The sequence below is a fragment of the Eutrigla gurnardus genome (assembly GCF_963514095.1).
Source record: "Eutrigla gurnardus genome assembly, chromosome: 14".
Taxonomy (NCBI): domain Eukaryota; kingdom Metazoa; phylum Chordata; class Actinopteri; order Perciformes; family Triglidae; genus Eutrigla; species Eutrigla gurnardus.
Window position 1 is genome coordinate 11,714,605 of NC_139937.1, and position 19,089 is coordinate 11,733,693.

The window sequence follows — 19,089 nt, forward strand, 5'->3', positions numbered from 1 at the left end:
CCCTGCATCCCCCCCCCAATCGCTCCCCTCTCCCCTGCATGCTACCTCCTCCTCCTTCTCCTCCTCCTCCTCCTCCTCATGGCCTCTCCCCACCCCCTAAGTTATGGGCTGAATAACAGCGCAACAATATTAAGATAACATTTCCTGATTGTTTGTCAGGCAGGAGGCTCCTTCACCCCGCTTTCATCACGTCCACCGTGTTCATTAAATTGACAATTTGTATTTGCCCTACAGCGGGATAAACAGGAGCTTATCTGATGGGCCTGGTCTTTTATTATTTATTTCATTATCTTTTTTTTTTTCTACTCCCCCTCTCTCCTCCTCCTCCCCCCCCCTTTTTTTTCTCCCGGGATTGAAGGTAAACATAAATCAGCAGCAGCATCTCTGTTGTGTGCTGTTGTTTATATTGCAGTCATATGCAGCAGCGGCCCTCTCAAAGGAGCTTCATCTACAATACTCTGCAGACACATGTGGCCTCTTCATGGTGGTTCTAGTTGTTGTTTCGTGTGACGTGCCGGCTGCGTACTCCTGCAGGTCTCAGTGTGATATAACTATAAGACGTAGATATTTCACTGTAAAATGCTCTGCTGTTGGGGTAATTCTTGGACGTGTTCCTGAGGGATTCTGCTCTTCTTTCTTCAGCAGAGTTTGTTCAAGAAGGCCAGGTTGTCTGCGTTAACTTGAATGTTAAACCGGCACCATCCAGGAGCCTGATTTGTGTACCCGCAGACCACTTTGACTACAGCACGTTCACAAGCATTTCTGCTCAGCACCATGAGCGATGATGTTGCCCGGTTCGATATCTTAGCCCCGGGAACAAACCTGTCGTCGGGGCGACATTGTGCAGGCAAACGAAAACTAACGAAGCCGGCGTCCTTGCTTAGGAAACACTTGTCCCAGCAATGTAATCTTTCCCCCATTTTTTACCCAACACCCCACTCTAATCAGGTTTCAATTGACTGCCATTGAGGGAAGAGTCTCCCCTCAGACACATGCATAGGTCCGAAGCCAGTCAGACACCATTTAAGGCTTACTCAGTCTTCCTCCCAATATCTTGGAGAGCTCAGGGCCAAATGATTTAATCTTCATTCAGCTAATTTAGTCTGGATTTAAGCTGCCGGGTTGTCGAAGTGCAGAGTGATGGAGTCTGAAAACAGGATGAGAGGGAAAGGGAGTGCAGGGGAAAACGGAAGGAAGGAGGGAGGGGAACGGGAGAGCGAGAGAGGTAAAGATAGAGCGATGGAGGGAGAAAGAGAGAGATGAGGGGGGTGGGGGGCTGAAGATGATGATCCATCCTGACCCTAGCGAATGCTGTCATGTTCCTCCCTCTAGGTAATCTCTCTCACTCACTCGCTATTTTGCATGTGAAAATGCTCTCCTGACAGTTGCATATCAGATAAATTTTCTCCCTTTTTTTCCCTCTCTCCCCCCTTCCCTTCACCAAATAAACAACAGTCTTCACTTTGAAGTTGTCTGTTTGTGTCAGTTTGGCTTGAGGCGAGCGTCGGCCTCTCTCTCTCTCTCTCTCTCTCTCTCCCTCCCTCTCTTTCTCTTTCTCCCTCTCTCTTTCTGTCTTTGTGTTGCAGTGTGAGAGCATTGGCAGATTATTTCCTCTCACCGGCCGGCCAACACAAACACAAAAATAATAATAATAAAAATTAAAAAAACAGGGAAAAGATCTGTAGCTGTCCAAATAGGCCTACACAATTAATCCAGTCAATTAAAAAAACATGCAAATTGATTAGCGTGATGCTCTGCAGCATAAATCCAAACTTGCAGGAGGAACAGGGGTGTCAGCATAGACATAGTGTTTTGCTTTTTATGCAGTTTTCATACATTTTTGCTGTTTTTTATACAAACCTCTTTTTGTTAATCACTGTTTTTCAGTTTTTATCCAGAACGCAAGAGCACAGTTTACACTGAGCACACACTCTGCAGGACCCCATCAAAGAGCCCCACCTCACCACTTGGGGGCGATAGTGAGCGTGTGGTAATGAGTCATGTCTTTTTTTTCACCCCCAACCCCTGTTAGAGGTACAGTAACTGCTCCTGAGGGATTTCTATCACAATTAAGGCCAGTGTGGCCTGTGATGTTCTGACAGTAGCCCTATATGCCTGGTCTGATGACAGTTATCACACCACAGTATAGATATGGTAATGAGTGACAGTATAGACACAGTAGCATGCAGCTCTCTGAACATACAGGCAAGAGGCCCACCTGGGTCTTTGAATAAATCTGCACACGGTGTCAATCATGTCGCCTTGCCTCGTGATCAGAAGGGAAAGGAAAGGGAGGAGGCAAAAGGGAGGGAGGAGATGGAGAGATGCGGGAGAAAGAAAAGTGGAGATATAATGACTGGAAGTAGAACTTGCTCGTGATTACAGGCTATTCAAATTGTGATGATCAGAGCTCAACAGTTATATGAAAAATCCAAGGAGCAAAATAATAATAAGTATAATACTTCCTCGTGTTTTTGTTTTGATTTGATGTATATTTTTGCTCTATGATTTAAAACAGTTATCTCTGGACTTTGATTTAATCTCTCTAGCGTGCGGTAATTTCCCTCCACAAAGTGTTGATTTGAATCTCCGACCTGAACAGCTTTGAGCATCCGAAAACACTGTAATCTGTACATGAACACAATAGAAACATGTTGTATTCAGAGCTCTTTTGTTTGCGTTTCAACTCCACACAACTTCCTCCTCGGCAAATGTGAAGGAAACGAGTCATCTTTGTGATGCAGCAGCATGCGCTTTATTTTTCTTTGATTAACGGCCATTTTGTTGTTTGTTAGTTGCGGAAACCCCATTATAGTTTTGTGTCCAGCACCTCTCCCACTGGTTTTGTGACACACAGTTATTCTAGCCTATTATAATATGTACACGCCAATGCATTTCCATAAGTCGTCACTGTATAATTGTATGCCTGTCAGTCATTATTAGCCCATCGTCTCTTTCTTGACTTGTCATTATCTTTGTTTATTATTATTTAGCATTTGGCTATCTGCAGGTTCTCAGAAAAAAACAACAACTTACATTTACAGGCCCAAACATTTAAATTAAATAATATCTGAATATTAAATCATACCATGGTAGTCGTTTAGGAGTGTGGTACACATTGTACAGTCCTTTTCTTTCTCCTTTGCTTCATAAAATACAGTGAGAAACAATAGCCATGCACGTATACTTTCCATCCCTAAAATCACCAAAAAACTCTAAAACTAAGAGTTTCAGAACTTTTCTCAGGCTGTGCTGAACGTGAAACAAGTTGTTTTGGCAGCATCTCTGAATTAATTGTGGTTGTTTGTTGGCGCTTTTAAACTCGGCTCTCGGAAGCTTCATAAAATGTCTTGAGATATTTTGAATTGGCAGACCTCTCTTACTTGTGCATGTCGTTGCCTTTCTCCTCTTTTATACGCACGCACACACACATTCACTCAACCTCTCTCTCTCCCTCTGACTCTCTCTCCCCTCTACCTCCTACCTTTGGTGTGTTTTGCATGGTGCCTGGCTGTTTAGAGGCAGTATGCATATGTATGGGCGAGACGGTGGATCGTGACGGGATCTGACATGCGGGGACAAGATCAAAGCGCTCCATCTGATCCCATAAAAACAGACGCAAACCCTCCTCTCATCCTTACAAAACCCCCACTGATAGTCAACTCTGCCAGCCCTGACTCCTCCATCTTCTCTGCTCTCCTGCTGCCTTATTTTTTCTCTCTCGTTTTTCCCTCCATCCCAGCGTGCCCACGTCGAGGCCTGCCTGCCCGACTTTGCGATTACGCCCCGTGATAAACAATGGCCCGTTTAGCTCATAAAGCAGGAGTGTTGTGCATAATGCTTACAATAAAAGATAGCATCTCTTCACTCATCTTATTTACCTCTCCCATGGTGGCACGGGCGACGGGCTGTTCTATATAAATACCACAGGGAGGAGAGGAAAGGGAAGGATATACAGACGCAGACATACATCTGTTAGTCGAAAATCCTGTCTCGTGCCAAGTCGGTTGATGAGAACGAGAGGAAAACAGGACTGTTTAAATATGCATTTGAGCTTAGAGCCAGGTGATAAAGGCGCCATTTTAAAGCCGCTCCATCCTTCCTGGTAAGTGAGCTTAAAATGTCCTCTCAACTAGCGTAGGATGACATCCATATCACATTTAGATTTATCTTCGTGGAACATATAGATTGATACGGAAGCCAGAACACGTTTTCCTTTCTATCTCTCCCTCTCTCCACCATCCCCATCTTTAATTCCCTCCTTTCTCTCCTTTCCCCTCTCATTCTCCATTGCCCCCCACCCTTCTTCCAGTAAGGAAGATGTATGAGTTTGAATTATTGATTCAGACACATGCTACATGCTGCTTGGAGTCATTATTTGTTCAGGTGAGTGTCATGCTGCTCGCTATGAAACAGATACCACGGGGATTAAGCGACACAATCAGGACTTAAAGACAGCCGCCCTCCCTAAAATAACATGGCCCTCGCTGCAAGACGAATGCTCCCCAAAACCCGACGTCATTTGTTTATGACTCGCACATTAGTCATTCTGTGTCTAAATTATAGCGCATGGGGTGAAGATTAATTCAAGCACAGGCTCCTCTCTATTGTTTTCACTTCTGTGTGTTTCTTGAAGTTTAACAACACAGCAGATGAATATAGGTGCAAACATCCTACACGCCGTAAAGAAAACAACAGCTAAAACACACAGCTTTTGTTGGATAGGAGGTGTCGGCATGAAGAACAGACGGATGTCCAGTAAAGAAAGAACACCATGCATTTTTTTGTTTTATTTCAAAATAGGCTTTTGGTACCGCACGACAGAAAGACAAAAGCCACACGTGATAAATCAGGCTTTTGCCATCATCGATTGATACTGACTAACCATAGCAGAGCGGATTATGTGAGCAGAGGTTGCAAGGATGTGTTTGTAGAGAAGTTAAGACGGAGGGAAGCTCTGATCCAGGAGCGTTAAGAGAGAGGCGGGAGGTAAAATGTGGCTAACTGTTCATTTAGCCCTGGCTAAGTGGTCAGGGACGCCGGACAGGTGAACTCTATTCTCCCCACTGGCCCTGCGGGGTGTGTGTGTGTGTGTGTGTGTGTGTGTGTATGTGTGTGTGTGTGTGTGTGTGTGTGTGTGTGTGTGGACTGTAACAGAATTTCTCTAGTCCTCTGGGCCCTGGTGCAAAGCAGAGAATAAATGGTGGAGGTGGCAGGCCAGGACAGAAAAATCAATGCCTGCTTATACAGACATGACACACCAGCAGCCAACTGCATTCTGTGTGTGTGTGTGTGTGTGTGTGTGTGTGTGTGTGTGTGTGTGTGTGTGTGTGTGTGTGTGTGTGTGTGTGTGTGTGTGTGTGTGTGTGTGTGTGTGTGTGTGTGTGTGTGTGTAGATGTACAGCACGCAGTCATATGGCCGCATGCTCTGTAGCTGTGAAGTACCCAGCAACCCCCATTTCCTCTCTCACAGGGTAGATTGTCTAGCATTTTACGTCAGCTTTGGGATCAGTAAATAACTCTTCGTTTTTTTCCCTCCTCCTCCTCCTCCTCCTCCTCCTCCTCTACCTCGCTTCCCCTGCAGGAAGTTCGAATGCGAGTTGTGTGATCGCTCCTTCAGTGAAAAATGGGCCCTGAACAACCACATGAAACTGCACAGTGGGAAGAAACCGTACAAGTGTGCCTGGCCATCGTGCCACTACGCCTTCCTCAACCTGTCGGCCATGAAGGACCACTACAGGACACACACAGGTGAGACGATGAGAGCTGGTAACCTCCACCCCCAAGTCGTTACTCCTTTACTCCTCCATAAACACGTTGGCTGACACATTAAACTGTTTTTTTATGAGTTCGGTACAAAAGGTTATTTATCAAGAAACACTGTACTTGGAGCAGACATAATGTACTTTTTTATTCTTCTATAGACAAAATCAATTTTATGTGTTAGCTGTGAAAGTCTCACATTATTTCTGAATCTTCACAGCTTTGTTCGGGGAAAAAAACATACACACGTTTTTGGCCGATAGCAGGCGTGACTTGTCCATCTGTACTGATTTTCCAACATCCAGACAAAGTCGAGGACTATTTCTTGGCCATCTTGCACACACACATCTTGTCGGACGGTTAACCCCTTACTTCCTGATCCCGATAGGACTGTCACATTTAAGTGGTGTTTTATCAGCCAATTGTATTTGAATAGACGCGGTTGATAGCCAAAGAGAGAAGGGAGAAGATGGTTGGATTACATGTTTGCTTTTGTCCGCTGCCATCCTCCCGACTTGGAGGGTTGCTTGATGAGGAAATTAAGATGCTGTGTATTCCCCAAATCCAACTGGTCATCATGTGTATTTTCCCCAAAATCCATCTGGTCACCAAGCGTTGCTTCTCCAAACCCAGCTGGTCAGCGAGTGTGTGTTCATCAAATCCATCTGATCCTCAAGAGTGTGTTTTCCCACATTGACACAGTCCAGTGTTTGTTCCTTTTGAGGCAAAATGTGTGAAAGAAAAGGGAAAAATGGAATACAAAAAGGCTGCATAAGAGGATAACTCACTGGAACATGACATTTCATATTAAAACCAATGGGATTGTCATTGTGTATTTTTTTTTATAGAAGCAGGGCTTTTTTTCTTTAACATTCCACCCTTCCCTTTCATTTCTGTACGTACAGTACACTGTGGGACCGTACTGACTGAGTCGTGCTTTTTTACCGACTAAAAGCTTTGGATAGACAGATGGTGCGGTGGGAGGATACTGTCTTGAATAATAGCCCCTCGATTGGAGTCCAAGTCAGGCTCTCTGAAGGTGTCTTTATGCTGCAGCCCAGCAGTTTCCCCTCGGCCTCAGTAATGTCCCACACACGGCTCCTTGATGCCCTTTTAAGTCAATGACAGAAGCAGCAGCAGCCAGTGGCCTGACAGCCTGACTGAGCGCTTGCAGGAGAGCCCTCCATCCGTCACGGGTGCCTGCTGTGTGTGTGTGTGTGTGTGTGTGTGTGTGTGTGTCTAAGACTTGCTGGATGTTATTTTAAATGTGTTTTAACAGTGATGTAACGTCAAGGCGCCTCTGACATAATTAGACGTTTTATTTTCATTTGTTTCCAGCCCTCATCATTCCCCATCAGCGGGCTGGCGTCACACTGTCACCTAGCTGTCACCTGGATAGGCATAAGGTGGTGTGTGTGTGCGTGTGTGTGTGTGTGTGTGTGTGTGTGTGTGTGTGTGTGTGTGTGTGTGTGTGTGTGTGTGTGTGTGTGTGTGTGTGTGTGTGTGTGTGTGTGTGTGTGTGAAAGAGAGAGTTTGGCAGGAGGAAACACAGACTTGCAGAGTGAGTGAAGAGATTGAGATGGAAACAGGAAAGTGATGAAATAAGAAAGCTTGAAAGATCAAGGGTGACCATGTATGAACATGTGAAAATAGAAGAATGGAGATTGATCCTGACACAACCTCATTTCTAGCTAGGGAGAAGACCTGACTTGATAAGCAACCCCCCCCCCCCCCCCCAAAAAAAAAAAAGCTAACACGATTTGCTCTACTTTGACCCCCACACCCCTTTGCCGGTTGTAATTGCTGCCGGGTCGGACGGTTAGCTACAGCTATACAATCACTGCAATCGCATTCCAGCAGCCAACCTGACACACTGAAATATGATCTGCATGCGTGTGATCTGTTTAAATGTTACAAATGGGCTCCTCCACAGCACTAAGATACAATACTAATAAAGTAAGTGGGGGGTTTAAAGTTGAGCTGATCTTTCCTGGGAACAGAGCAGTCAGTAATGGAGGCGGGGGGTGCGTTCCAGTACCAGTGTATTTGGGTTATGTAGAGGCTCACAGGAAGCTGACTAACTGGGGAGTTGGTGTGATGACAAACATCTACATCTTTATTTGGAACTATAAAGTACGAAGTCACTAGATGAAGAAAAACAAAGTACTTTCCCTCTACTAAGAACTTCACCACAGGGGAAAGTTTTGAATATGAGTTACTCTTTTTAAAGTGTGTATAACTGCTCTATACTCCCTTAAAACAACATTTCTGAAATAGTCTGAAATACAGTGAGACAGACTGAGCATAGGTTGAGCACTGAGACAATGTACAAATAATTTTTGAAAATTATGTAGATATTGCCCCCAGAGGTTACCTCGTCATCTGTCCGATAGCCGCAAGGTTCCCAGATTGACCACAGTATATCAACGATGGATACACGAATACAAGAGTGAATGCTTTTTTGTCCACGAGATGCAGGGTGCCGTTTTAAAACCAGTCAGCTTGTAGCATTGAAAAGTTAGCCGGATATGTCATTTTCAATTAAGTAATGGCGCTAACGTTCGTTTAATTAGCTAGCTAGCTACAACTGCGCTAACGTCGGTGTCTCGTATTAGCCGACAAATTGATGGCAGCTGAGAAACTGTCCGAAACCTGTTTCAAAATTGGAGAAAACAAAAGTGTCTCATGTGAGAACGGACAGCTTGACAGGCATAGCAACAGTAACTAAGAAGGGCAGAACTCGGCAAATAGTCAGTTTAGCAATAAATACTTGATGGAGGCAAACTCAACAATACATATTTAGCATTTGCGCCCACAACCACATCGTAGCCAAACAAACAACCAGGAGTAAGGAGTCATTTCATCAACCTGTGGATAGAGTTGCGACATGCAGAGCCCCCCTCCCCAAAAAAAAGAAGGGAAAAAAAAGTTGAACACCTCTGCTCTCCTTCTCCTGCCTGTAACAGGATGCATTGTTCCTCTGATTTGTGTGTTTTTTATGCTAATCACTCCCTCCCTCACACACCAGTCGTGTCTGAGGGAGGGGGGGGCGGGGGATTCGGTGGTCGTCAGCCGCCAGGGTCATTTGTAACGGCTGATGAACGAGCGACTCAAATAAATAAATAAGTGCACTGCGTCTGACCCACCCAGCGTTTCCCAGGCTCTGGGGCGTTGTGGGGGGGGGGTAGAGGAAGGTTGAGCACAGCGACAGGGCCACAATTGATTTCCTCATTGCTTCAGTTTGTCGCTTAATCTGGCGATATGCTGATAAATCTTCGCACTTTGTCAATTAATTTCCCTGAAAAATGAGACCCAAAATGGCGAGCACATCAATACAGCAGCGGATTCCGTGTCAAAAATTAAGCGGTAAAATTAATTGCCCTCCCATCCGCTCCTGCTAAAACATAACTAATGAGGGAGGCAATTATAGCAGCAGACGCCTCTGGGGTTATTTAAAACACACATACACACACATACATACACACGTATATACATACATACACACACATGTATGTATGTACATATATATATATATATATATATATATATATATATAGAGAGAGAGAGAGAGAGAGAGAGAGAGGTTGTATATTTTGACTTGAAAGATCTTTATTGTCTTGCAATAAGGGATATTTAATTCCTGTAAGGGTTGGTCATGTGATAAACAGAGAAGAAGCGATGAGCCAATATTCAAAAGGCCATGAAGTTTACTGGCTTGATGCAGATACATTAGCAAGAAATGTAGTTTTCAGGGCATTTTTGTATCTGGCGCTAGCCTCATGTATGCTTTTAAACAGATGTTTGTGACCTATAGCTTGATTTCTTTGTTTGCAAAGTTGATATTTGAGTTCAGATTTTAGAAACGAGTTGAGGTTAAAGTTGAGTACGAGGTTGAGGTTGGTGAATGTGGTTTCAGGGTTCATGTTGCATAAGGAAAACGTTTAAGTTAAGGGTTACTAAGTGTTATTTGTTTACCGATAAAAGGTAGAGGCTAAGGTGAATCCGAGTCGATGCGTGGTTGTGTGGTTTGTGGGGGGTCCACGCTGCTGTGGCCACATCCTCCAGTGTTGACAGGAGCACGTCACTCCTCTTCCACCCCACCTCGCTGTCCCCAGCCGGGTCCTCGGAGGGCTCACCGCCACAGAGCAGCAGATGAAAAGCACACATGTAATTTATCGCCAACGTTTCCTCCTCAAGAATAATTGTGGCGACCGCTGCTGGTAGCAGGGATCGATGGCTATGGATTTTTCTGTGGTGGGGTCTTGTAGCGTTGGGCGTAATGAGAGATGGGAGGGGAGGGAGGGGAGGAGTGGCGGAGGGGCCGGTGCTGTTTTTCTGATTGGAAGAAAAGGTCTGACCAGATCCTTAGTAACTATTGCAGAGTTTAGAGACAAAGGGATAAAGATGACTTTTTGTTTGTTTGCTGTTGTTGTTTTTCATTAAAGGCCCTTTTCTCTCTCTTTGAGCAATGGTTCTACATTAACACTTATCTACCGAAGTTTGGCCAAACTGTTTTGGATACTTCACATGACCGGTTTCTGTTTGTTTGTGTTTGTGTTGGTGCTCTGCTTACTGGTTTGTCGTGGGCAGGGCTCGGCCACAAAAAAACTGACATCAACCAATTAGGATTTGACCATACATTTGTCCCTTTTATTTACTTTTTCCTCATCCCTTGTGCTGAATTCTCATTACTGCAGCGGTTTTGCTTGTCACAGATCACTTTGACTTCTTCATCCTCCCTTTTTTTGCTGATTAAGGTTATTTAACCCGTATTATCTACGCCGCATACTCATTTTCTCAGATATTTCCTATTAGAACAAAACATGTAAAGAGCCATTGAAAGTAGGAGAACAGACATTTACTTATATGAAAATGTTGTCCGCCCTGGGATTGAAAAGTGAACCTGTATGAATAGGCTAACAAATGCACCTTTTTTAAGGCTGTTTTTCTCCCCTCTAAGTGGCTCTGCATTAAAACTCTTCTCACAGTCGAGTGGCTTTAAATGGGTGTTGTAGAGGAAACTTGAGGCTGCTTTTGTCTCTGCGGACTCGGTGAAAGCTGCTATCTGTGCAAGAAGAGGAGCGGAGCACCGCTGAGGCCCAGCTGGAAGAGTCGCCCAAATGTGTTATCAGTGTGTGGTGAGAGCTGGAGTTCAACATCAGCATTTAGATGAATATTTAAGTGATGGGGATCTGGGCGGCACGTGACGTACACGCGTGCGGCGCGTGTCCGTGTGTCAGCTGTGTGGCGCTCGTGGTGCTTCCATGTAGGCGCTTGCGTGCCGTAATGTGTTACCGGGGCACCACATGCAGCTTGATGTGTGTGTCTGTACATAGGAGTATCTGCATCTGTGTGTGTGTGTGTGTGTGTGTGTGTGTGTGTGTGTGTGTGTGTGTGTGTGTGTGCACATTTGCATACACATCTGCGTCCATTCTTTGAATGTATTTGTGTGAGCACGCGCATGTGTTTCCCTGAGTGAGCGTTATGTGTGTGTGTGTGTGTGTGTGTGTGTGTGTGTGTGTGTGTGTGTGTGTGTGTGTGTGTGTGTGTGTGTGTGTGTGTGTGTGTGTGTGTGTGTGTGTGTGTGTGTGTGTGTGTGTGTGTGTTACTGCCTGCGTGCCGTGGCAGAGAGAGAGAAAGAGAGAGAGCCCATCATGCTGTTAATGACAGAGCCAGATGCAGGGAAGAGAGGAGGAGTGTAAAAAAGCTCTCCACGCTCCCCATCTGGAAGGCATCGCCCCCAAATGAAGTTGTACAAAACCATCCCATTGATAATAAAGCTAATTTTTATGGCTCTGACAAGTATGTAATTATGTTCAGCGGTGCTTTTCAGATTTTATCACAGTCAATAAACCACACTGGCAATTTCCCGTCCCCCATTTGACATATTTACACGGATCCATCTGATTGGAGGAATTAGTTAGCTGTGAGAGCTCTGATGGATATACACTAGTGATCTGTGACTTCTGCTCGGCTCATCTGTTAGCCAACTAGACCCGCTGCTCATCTGTTCAATCTGTCTCGTTTTTTTCTCACGTCTTTTCCTTTCTACTCCTTTCTTCACATTTCTCCCTATCCACGCAGTATTTATCCTTCGTTGGCTTTACTGCGGCTCTCGCTGCCTTGCTCAGTGGCACCTCGGCAGTAGTTCTGAGTGAACTGACGCATCACTCATTCCTTCCTCCACCAGACTCTCCCCACTCGAAAGGATTCAAGGATTTCATAAATCTGCTTCAGTAACCGTTCACGTATTACCGTCCCACGAGCCTGAAATTTCACTATTTAATTGTATTTGATTAATGTCTATGCAACTTTGAATTTAAAAAAGTATTAGTGACAGATTAATTAAACTGAGCCACACTGAGTTGAGGTAGACGGAGGCAAAACAACTGAAATAAGACCGATGTAGCAGCAGTTTATTTCATTATTGACGCCGTAATGTGCATTTTCAGTGTATCATAATAAGCTTGATCCAAATGCACATGAATACGTGGGTTAACACATATTAAAAACATAAACATGTTTGTCTTTCAATTTAATTCATTAAGTTAAATTGGAGTTAACATCGGTAATTATTAAAGTATGATGTCCTCTTTTCAGTTTCAGCATTTATAAATAAACAGTTTTTTGTCATTTCTGTCAGTTATTACAACACTGTAATGTAAGTCATTTTCAAGATCTGCAAGCAAAGTCCTACAGTGACACGAGTGGTGAGACGACCAGACACAGTTTAGAGCGATTACTTTATTTGAAGAAACAAACAAAAGAGTCCACCAAAGATTGTTGAGCAAGGTCAAACATCTATTAACTGAAAAAAAAAAATTTGAATGCGTGTTTTCCCGTCTTGCAAGTACATTTGGTACATCCAGGTGAAGCTCAAAACATGTATTATTGTATGACTGATTATGTTTGGGTTTTTGGGAGGTCTAAAATATAAGATTCAAGTTCAGGAATTCTTAGTCTCTTGGAAGAAATCTGGATTTTATTGTATAAAATATAGTATAAATAAGAATTGATCTTTGCCTCTCAGGTTCCTGCTGTCTGTCTCTTATTCTGTCCTGATTTAACGTCTTTTTAATGTAAATGTTCCTTCTATGATTTTTCCTCCCTGCCCAAGAAGACCCTAATGCTTCATCTTTCCTTTTCGTCCTCCCTCAATCCGTCTCCGTAGGAGAGAAGTCTTATCTGTGTGACCTGTGCGGTTTCGCTGGAGGCACAAGACATGCACTCACCAAGCACAGACGCCAACACACAGGTAAGCAACAACACACACACCCTGAACTCATGTCCAAAACTAATCTAAGCACACACGCTGACTGCAGACCTCCCTTACCTCCAGTGATTGACACTTGAAGATCTGAACCGCCACAGTCAATTTTCCTTCACGTAGTTTTTAGCAACTGTTCTCCGTCTCGGCCTCGCGCTCACACGCGGGCGCATCGGCGTGACACGCTGCTGTCAGTGATAGGCATGTGTACCAGTATGGCTGACTGAATCTGAGATTTTTAATTTCAGTTATCATTTCACCATGTCATTCTGTCGCTTAGGGAAATTGCATTTTTTTAGATAGGCTGTCAATAACAAGTGCTTTTTTTTTTTTTTTTTTTTTTTGGAAATTGGGAGAGTGAAACAAATACTGTTCTTAACCGTTGTCTGGCAGGCGCCCAAGGATCAAGAATCCTGTTATAAATATTCATTTAGGTTTTCATAATTCATTTTGTTTGCTCCTCACTTTCCCAGCCATCCCGTCCCTCAAAACCACCAATTTCTGTCCTCCTCCCCTGTGTTGACATGTGTCAATTCCACTGATTGAGCTGTATATCTGTTGTCATGCAGCTGCACATGAAGGGACCGGACTATAGTCTCCTGTCTGACAGATTTTTAAAGCCAAATGCCATTTTTTTCCTATCCTTTACATTATTTTAAAGACAACATTGCACATCCCACCATGGCTTAGTGTCTTCAGATATATTTTATTTGTTTCAGATATTATTTTTGTATGGAAATGTCACTGAAGCAGCGTATTCACAAGCACCGCGAGAGTCAATCGAACGCCATGTTAATAAACTTCTTCAAGGTTCTGTAGGTTAGCAGCTCCTCGAAGCAGGGTGAGGTTTTATTGCAGGTTTTAAACACTGACATCCCAGACGCCGCCGAGTAAAAGACTCCCACACAGCTCCGCTCTGCCATTTGTAATAAAAAAAGAATTAAAAAATACAACTCACAGTGCACGAAACCTCTGCGCTCGCTATGGACAATTTTCCACAACTTGCTGTTACACCCACCGACATCAGTCCTGCCACGTTGACTTTAAGTTAAATCAACGCTTTAACCCCCGTGAGCTCATTCTTATAATTTAGAATCAAGTCTATAAATCTATGAGATTAATGGCTATGTGTCAAACGTGGTAATAATCCATCATTTAATCATCTGGATTCCCGTCAAAATGTTATATTTCATGGAGATGGATTGACAGATGAACTGTCCGGGGAGAGAACACAACATTTAACAACATTTTCTTCGACTACCTTTTACTTGAACTTGCACTTTAATTATATGGACAGTGCAGACACTTCAACTATACTGTATTTGGCACTTCAGATCAAATGAAAAGTCCAGTTTCTTTCTCCATTTGCAGTTCGACTGTCATTTCATATCTTAATCTTCATCTGCCAGATCTACTGCTTTCAGCGCTTACTGAGAAATGGACCTTTCAAATGATTTCAGCAAATACACGTCAAAACACACGTCCCCTGATTTAACTTTAACTCACATTTAAAAGTTCTTTTTCATTTTATGTTGTTTACGGTCTTAAAAGTAAACAACCACTCTTAAATTAATTTCAGAAAATCTAATTTCGCAGTTTTATCACAGTCGAAAAATGTCTCAGAAAAATATGCTTTTGTCATTAATTGATCTCCAAATGAATCCCACACAGCATCATTTAAAAAGTCCTAAATGTGTTCAATGTTAGCGAAACCGTGTCAGCCTTCTACCCGAGGTTGTTAATGTATGTGTCAAAGTTTTTGTTGTTTCAGTGTTTGTTCTTGCAAACATTCATGTCATCTCTCATCTTCTCAACCCCTCCTCCCCACAGGAGAGAGACCCTTCAAATGTAAGATCTGCAACTTCGCCTCCACCACGCAGTCCCACTTATCGCGGCACAAGCGTGTTCACACCGGAGAGAAACCGTACCGCTGCCCCTGGTGCGACTACAGGTACCGGCTCATTGACCCGCTCATGGTTGGTGGCACTGATGGCCGCCACCGTGGCACTGATGATCGGGGGGGCTTGATAGGTGGGAAGGGGGGGGTGTAGGAGGGTGTATGTAAGTGAGCGAGTGTGATGGTGAGATAGCAGGTGGCATTGTAAGGTAGTTTGGAGGGGTGGGGGTGGGTGGCATTAATGCTAGAGGCTTTGTGTGTGTGTGGGTGGGTTAGGTGTGTGTGTGTGTGTGTGTGTGTGTGTGTGTGTGTGTGTGTGTGTGTGTGTGTGTGTGTGTGTGTGTGTGTGTGTGTGTGTGTGTGTGTGTGTGTGTGAGTGTGTGAGGTGGAGGGCAGACAGGTCTAATCTTCACAGCACGGCTCCATCTCATCACTCTGCCTCATCAACAGGCCCAGCCAGACCCCCCCCCCTCCCCCCTCCAAAAAAAAAAAAAAGGCACACACTCTCTCACACACAATGTCACTGTCACTGGCAGGTCCCTGTCATTAAAACACCATCATACCAGATCAGTAATTACACAGGAAATTGTCGGTGAAATTGAAAAAGTTTTGGCTGGCGTTGCACATCTCCATCTCTCTCTCTATCTCACCCTCACTCTCCCCTTGACTCTCCATCCTCCCCATCTCCCCCCCCCCTCATCCTGCGGTCCCTCGTCAGGTTGTGGCAGAAGAGTGTGAAAGGGAACGATCTCAAACCCATCATTGGTTTTAGATGTACTGTTCATTCGTTTGTTCCCCTCTGTGACAAAGTCATTTCGCCAGCTTGCGACACCTGCTCTCGGCTCGCAGTGCAACGCTCCGCTCATTTCATAAGTCTTTTGTGTGCAGTCCAACTTAGATAAAAATGAAATGCTGAGATGTTATAATTGCAGTCTAGGCTATTAATTTGGAAGTATCAACGCAGTATCTCACCTTGTACCTAAAGTTATCGTGATATATCTCTTGACTGCGCCGATGACGGCTGGAACAGCGTAGCGGCTTTGTTTGGGTTAAGATTAATTTAAGATGCTCCGAAGGTTTCCGTGCCTAACTAATTACACGTGTAATTTAATAGTTAAGGAAGACCGCATCTTGTTTTTTAATATGTGCTCTTCTGAGTTCAACTACAAGGTTTCTCAGCCAGCACGCAGTTGATATTTTTATTATCCTTGCTAGCAGCATGGCTCCAGGGGTGGAAATAACCATCAGTCCACCACTTTAGTTCAGAATAAAATATCTATAACAATAACAACTGTAACAATAAAAATGGGATGAATCCCACTGATGCTGGTGATCAACTTTTCTCAAGTGTCACAATGAGGTTGAAATGTTTCGACAACTATCGGGTGAAATGGTATACGGGCTTTTATGTTGCCCTGAACATGAATTGTAATGACTTTAGTGAACCGCTGACATTTAATCCAGCACAATCAAATCACTTATCCAGTGAAATATCTTTACTTATACTTCATGGATTGGCACACAATTTTGTACAGATATCCAAAGTTTCCATAGGATGAATCCTGTGGAATTTTGTGATCTTCGGACTTCCCATGGTGCCATTATAGGTCAATTTCTTTTTCCAGTTTTTTGCTTCATGAGCAAATACCTCGAAATCTAACATCATTCCAATGAAGTTTAGTGGTAATTTGTGTTTAGTGCTCAAATACTAAGATGGTGATGCAATAAAGCTGCTTAACATCAGCATTGTCATTGTGAGCATGCTGACAAAAGCACAGAGTACGTCCTCACAGAACCGCTAGCGTGGCTCTAGGCTCTTAGTCTAGTCAGATTGGAACTGCCGATAGTCTTTATTAAATTTGCATCCTGCAGGAATTTGTTGCGAATCCCATCTTGCAAACATTTGTTGAATCCCTTCCAAATGTTTCATTAAACTTATTGAGCCAAAGTCTCTATTGAAAGTATTAGGGAAAAAAAGATTGCTAATCATACAAATTGGCTTATTTCTTGTTTTGATTTTTTTTTTTTCTTGTCCCTGAGGGCAAATTTTGGACCGATATGAAACCACCGCAGTAGACTAACCCGAGTATCAGAGATACTCTACACGGAGTCAAATATTCCTGGCCCCATTGTTCCTGCACTGATACTTAATGATCGTTACAGATAGTGGCAAATGAAACAGTAAATTAGAAGCCCAATTAACATTTTGGTGGCCCCAGGGGTTCTGAGAGGTCCAGAGGGCAGGGAAGCGGGAGCAAGGTGGGAGGAGGAAGAGGTTGAGGAAACGCCCCGCTGGCTTAATAATGTGAGGATGAGAAATTGAATGCGGGGGCCTCAGACAGCCGCGAGGGCCCTCGCCTCCGCCCTGCTTTTACACTCTGAATACATGTTTTAAGCTCCGACGTCTCTGGTGACCTGACCACGATAAGCAGCGTCTAGATGTGTAAGCATGTTTGACCTTTCAGTGTAAGCTTATGTAATAATTCTGGTGCAGCTGTAAAGACATTTGGGTGTTTAGGAGACAAACAGCAGCTTTGTGATTGACAGCTCTTACTCATAGAAAATGTTTATATCTATTTCACAGGTACACATCTGATTTCCGCTATTAAAATATCCATATTAAATGTTGCCGATGGCATCAGCGGTTCCCGCTCACATGCGACGTGATCGCCATCAACGCTGCTCCTCAAATGCATGTAAATGAGCGGGGAGTGAATGATCTATCAAATGCCACTCATCTCCTATTCAGACAGAGAGAGATAATAGAGGGGGGATAATTATAGTTGGGGAATAGTGGTAAAAATATTCTAATGATATTGCACTGGGAGTCCTGGGCTGTCAATTAATGATGTCCATTTGACTATTCTCCAGCTATTTATGCAAACCGGAAAACTTCTTTACTTGGCTGTTTAAGGAATCACTTCCATTGTTCACAATGAGGAGGTTTTCTCTCTCTCTCATTAAAGTCACAGTGGCATCTTAAGCGGTCTAATTGATACGTAGCCTCTTAGTCCTTCCTTCTGGGGCATTATTGTTTATTGAACGCTGCGGCATTAGTGTTTCAATCTACCTGTTAAAATGCCGTCCCGATTCGAGGCGATGGCGGCTTTGAGGATGACACGCTTACTGTCAATGCCAGGAAGGTGTCCGACCTTGTAAAGTGAAGGGAGAGATAAGGGAGGGGGGGGCATTAATGATGATAACTGGCCCTCCTTGGCAGAATAAGATCCAAACAGCACCAATGATCCAAATACACCCCACCCCCCCTACCTCCCAACTTCTAACACACACACACACACACACACACACACAAAGAAACACATTTAAATCTCCTCTAACGAAGCGCCTCTCAATTACACCTCTCCCATTACCATACACTCGTTGGGAGGAGGAATATGGAAATGGATGAAATAAGAGAGAGAGGCAGTGAAGGGGTGATGTATCCATTGAGCATCAGTATGGCTGATTCCCATGGTGAGTGCATAGATGGGGGAGGAAGTTGAAACAGTGTTGGACTAATTAATACAGTGTATAGTAGGAGGGCTGGTGTGGGCTCTCACTAACTGTGACACCTGCTGACTCCTAAATGCACGTTGTGTTGTTTTAATATGACAATTACGCCATTACCATATCTGAGAGATAGCATGGCCCCCCTAGGAATCCACCCGCGCTCTCTTTAGAACCTTTTAGCTCTGCTTCAAATTTTATCTATTTATGCTCCCACTTTCGAATAAGAAATCAGTTCACTTTTGGTTTAAAATGCATTTTTTAGCAGTATGATTTGTGGTAATTCATGAGCATGTGACAGCTTAAGTTCTTACATCGATCATTTTTTCATTAAGCCGAGGAGCAGTCACGAAACGTGGCCATGATCTGTCTGTGAACCTGTCTATAGTCTCGATGGCCATCCCCAACAGTGCGTAACAAGCTGCTCATTGCAAAATGTAGAAATATGAAGGGTTAATAATATGCACATATCTTTGTACCGTCAATGTAGATGTAAATCTGACTCATTTAGGTTCCTCAAATGATTCTAGCTCTTAACTTTAACTGTATGGTTTTCATATCGGGCCTGATGTTCAGGTCTGCATCAGCGTGGCCAGTATCATCTTCGTCCTTGTTGTTATTGCTATCACTAACTTCCTGGTTCTGCTGCTTTATT

General features: G+C 43.8%; 1 protein-coding gene across 1 annotated transcript in view; it reads left to right on the plus strand.

Moving 5' to 3' along the window:
* The window catches only part of znf407 (zinc finger protein 407), a 136,131-nt gene that overhangs the window by 79,259 nt on the left and 37,783 nt on the right, over positions 1-19,089 (plus strand). The window contains exons 6-8 of the mRNA XM_084026973.1: positions 5,585-5,751; positions 12,935-13,018; positions 14,861-14,981. Of these exons, the coding sequence (XP_083883099.1) occupies positions 5,585-5,751; positions 12,935-13,018; positions 14,861-14,981 (372 nt within the window). The remainder of the gene's footprint in view (positions 1-5,584; positions 5,752-12,934; positions 13,019-14,860; positions 14,982-19,089) is intronic.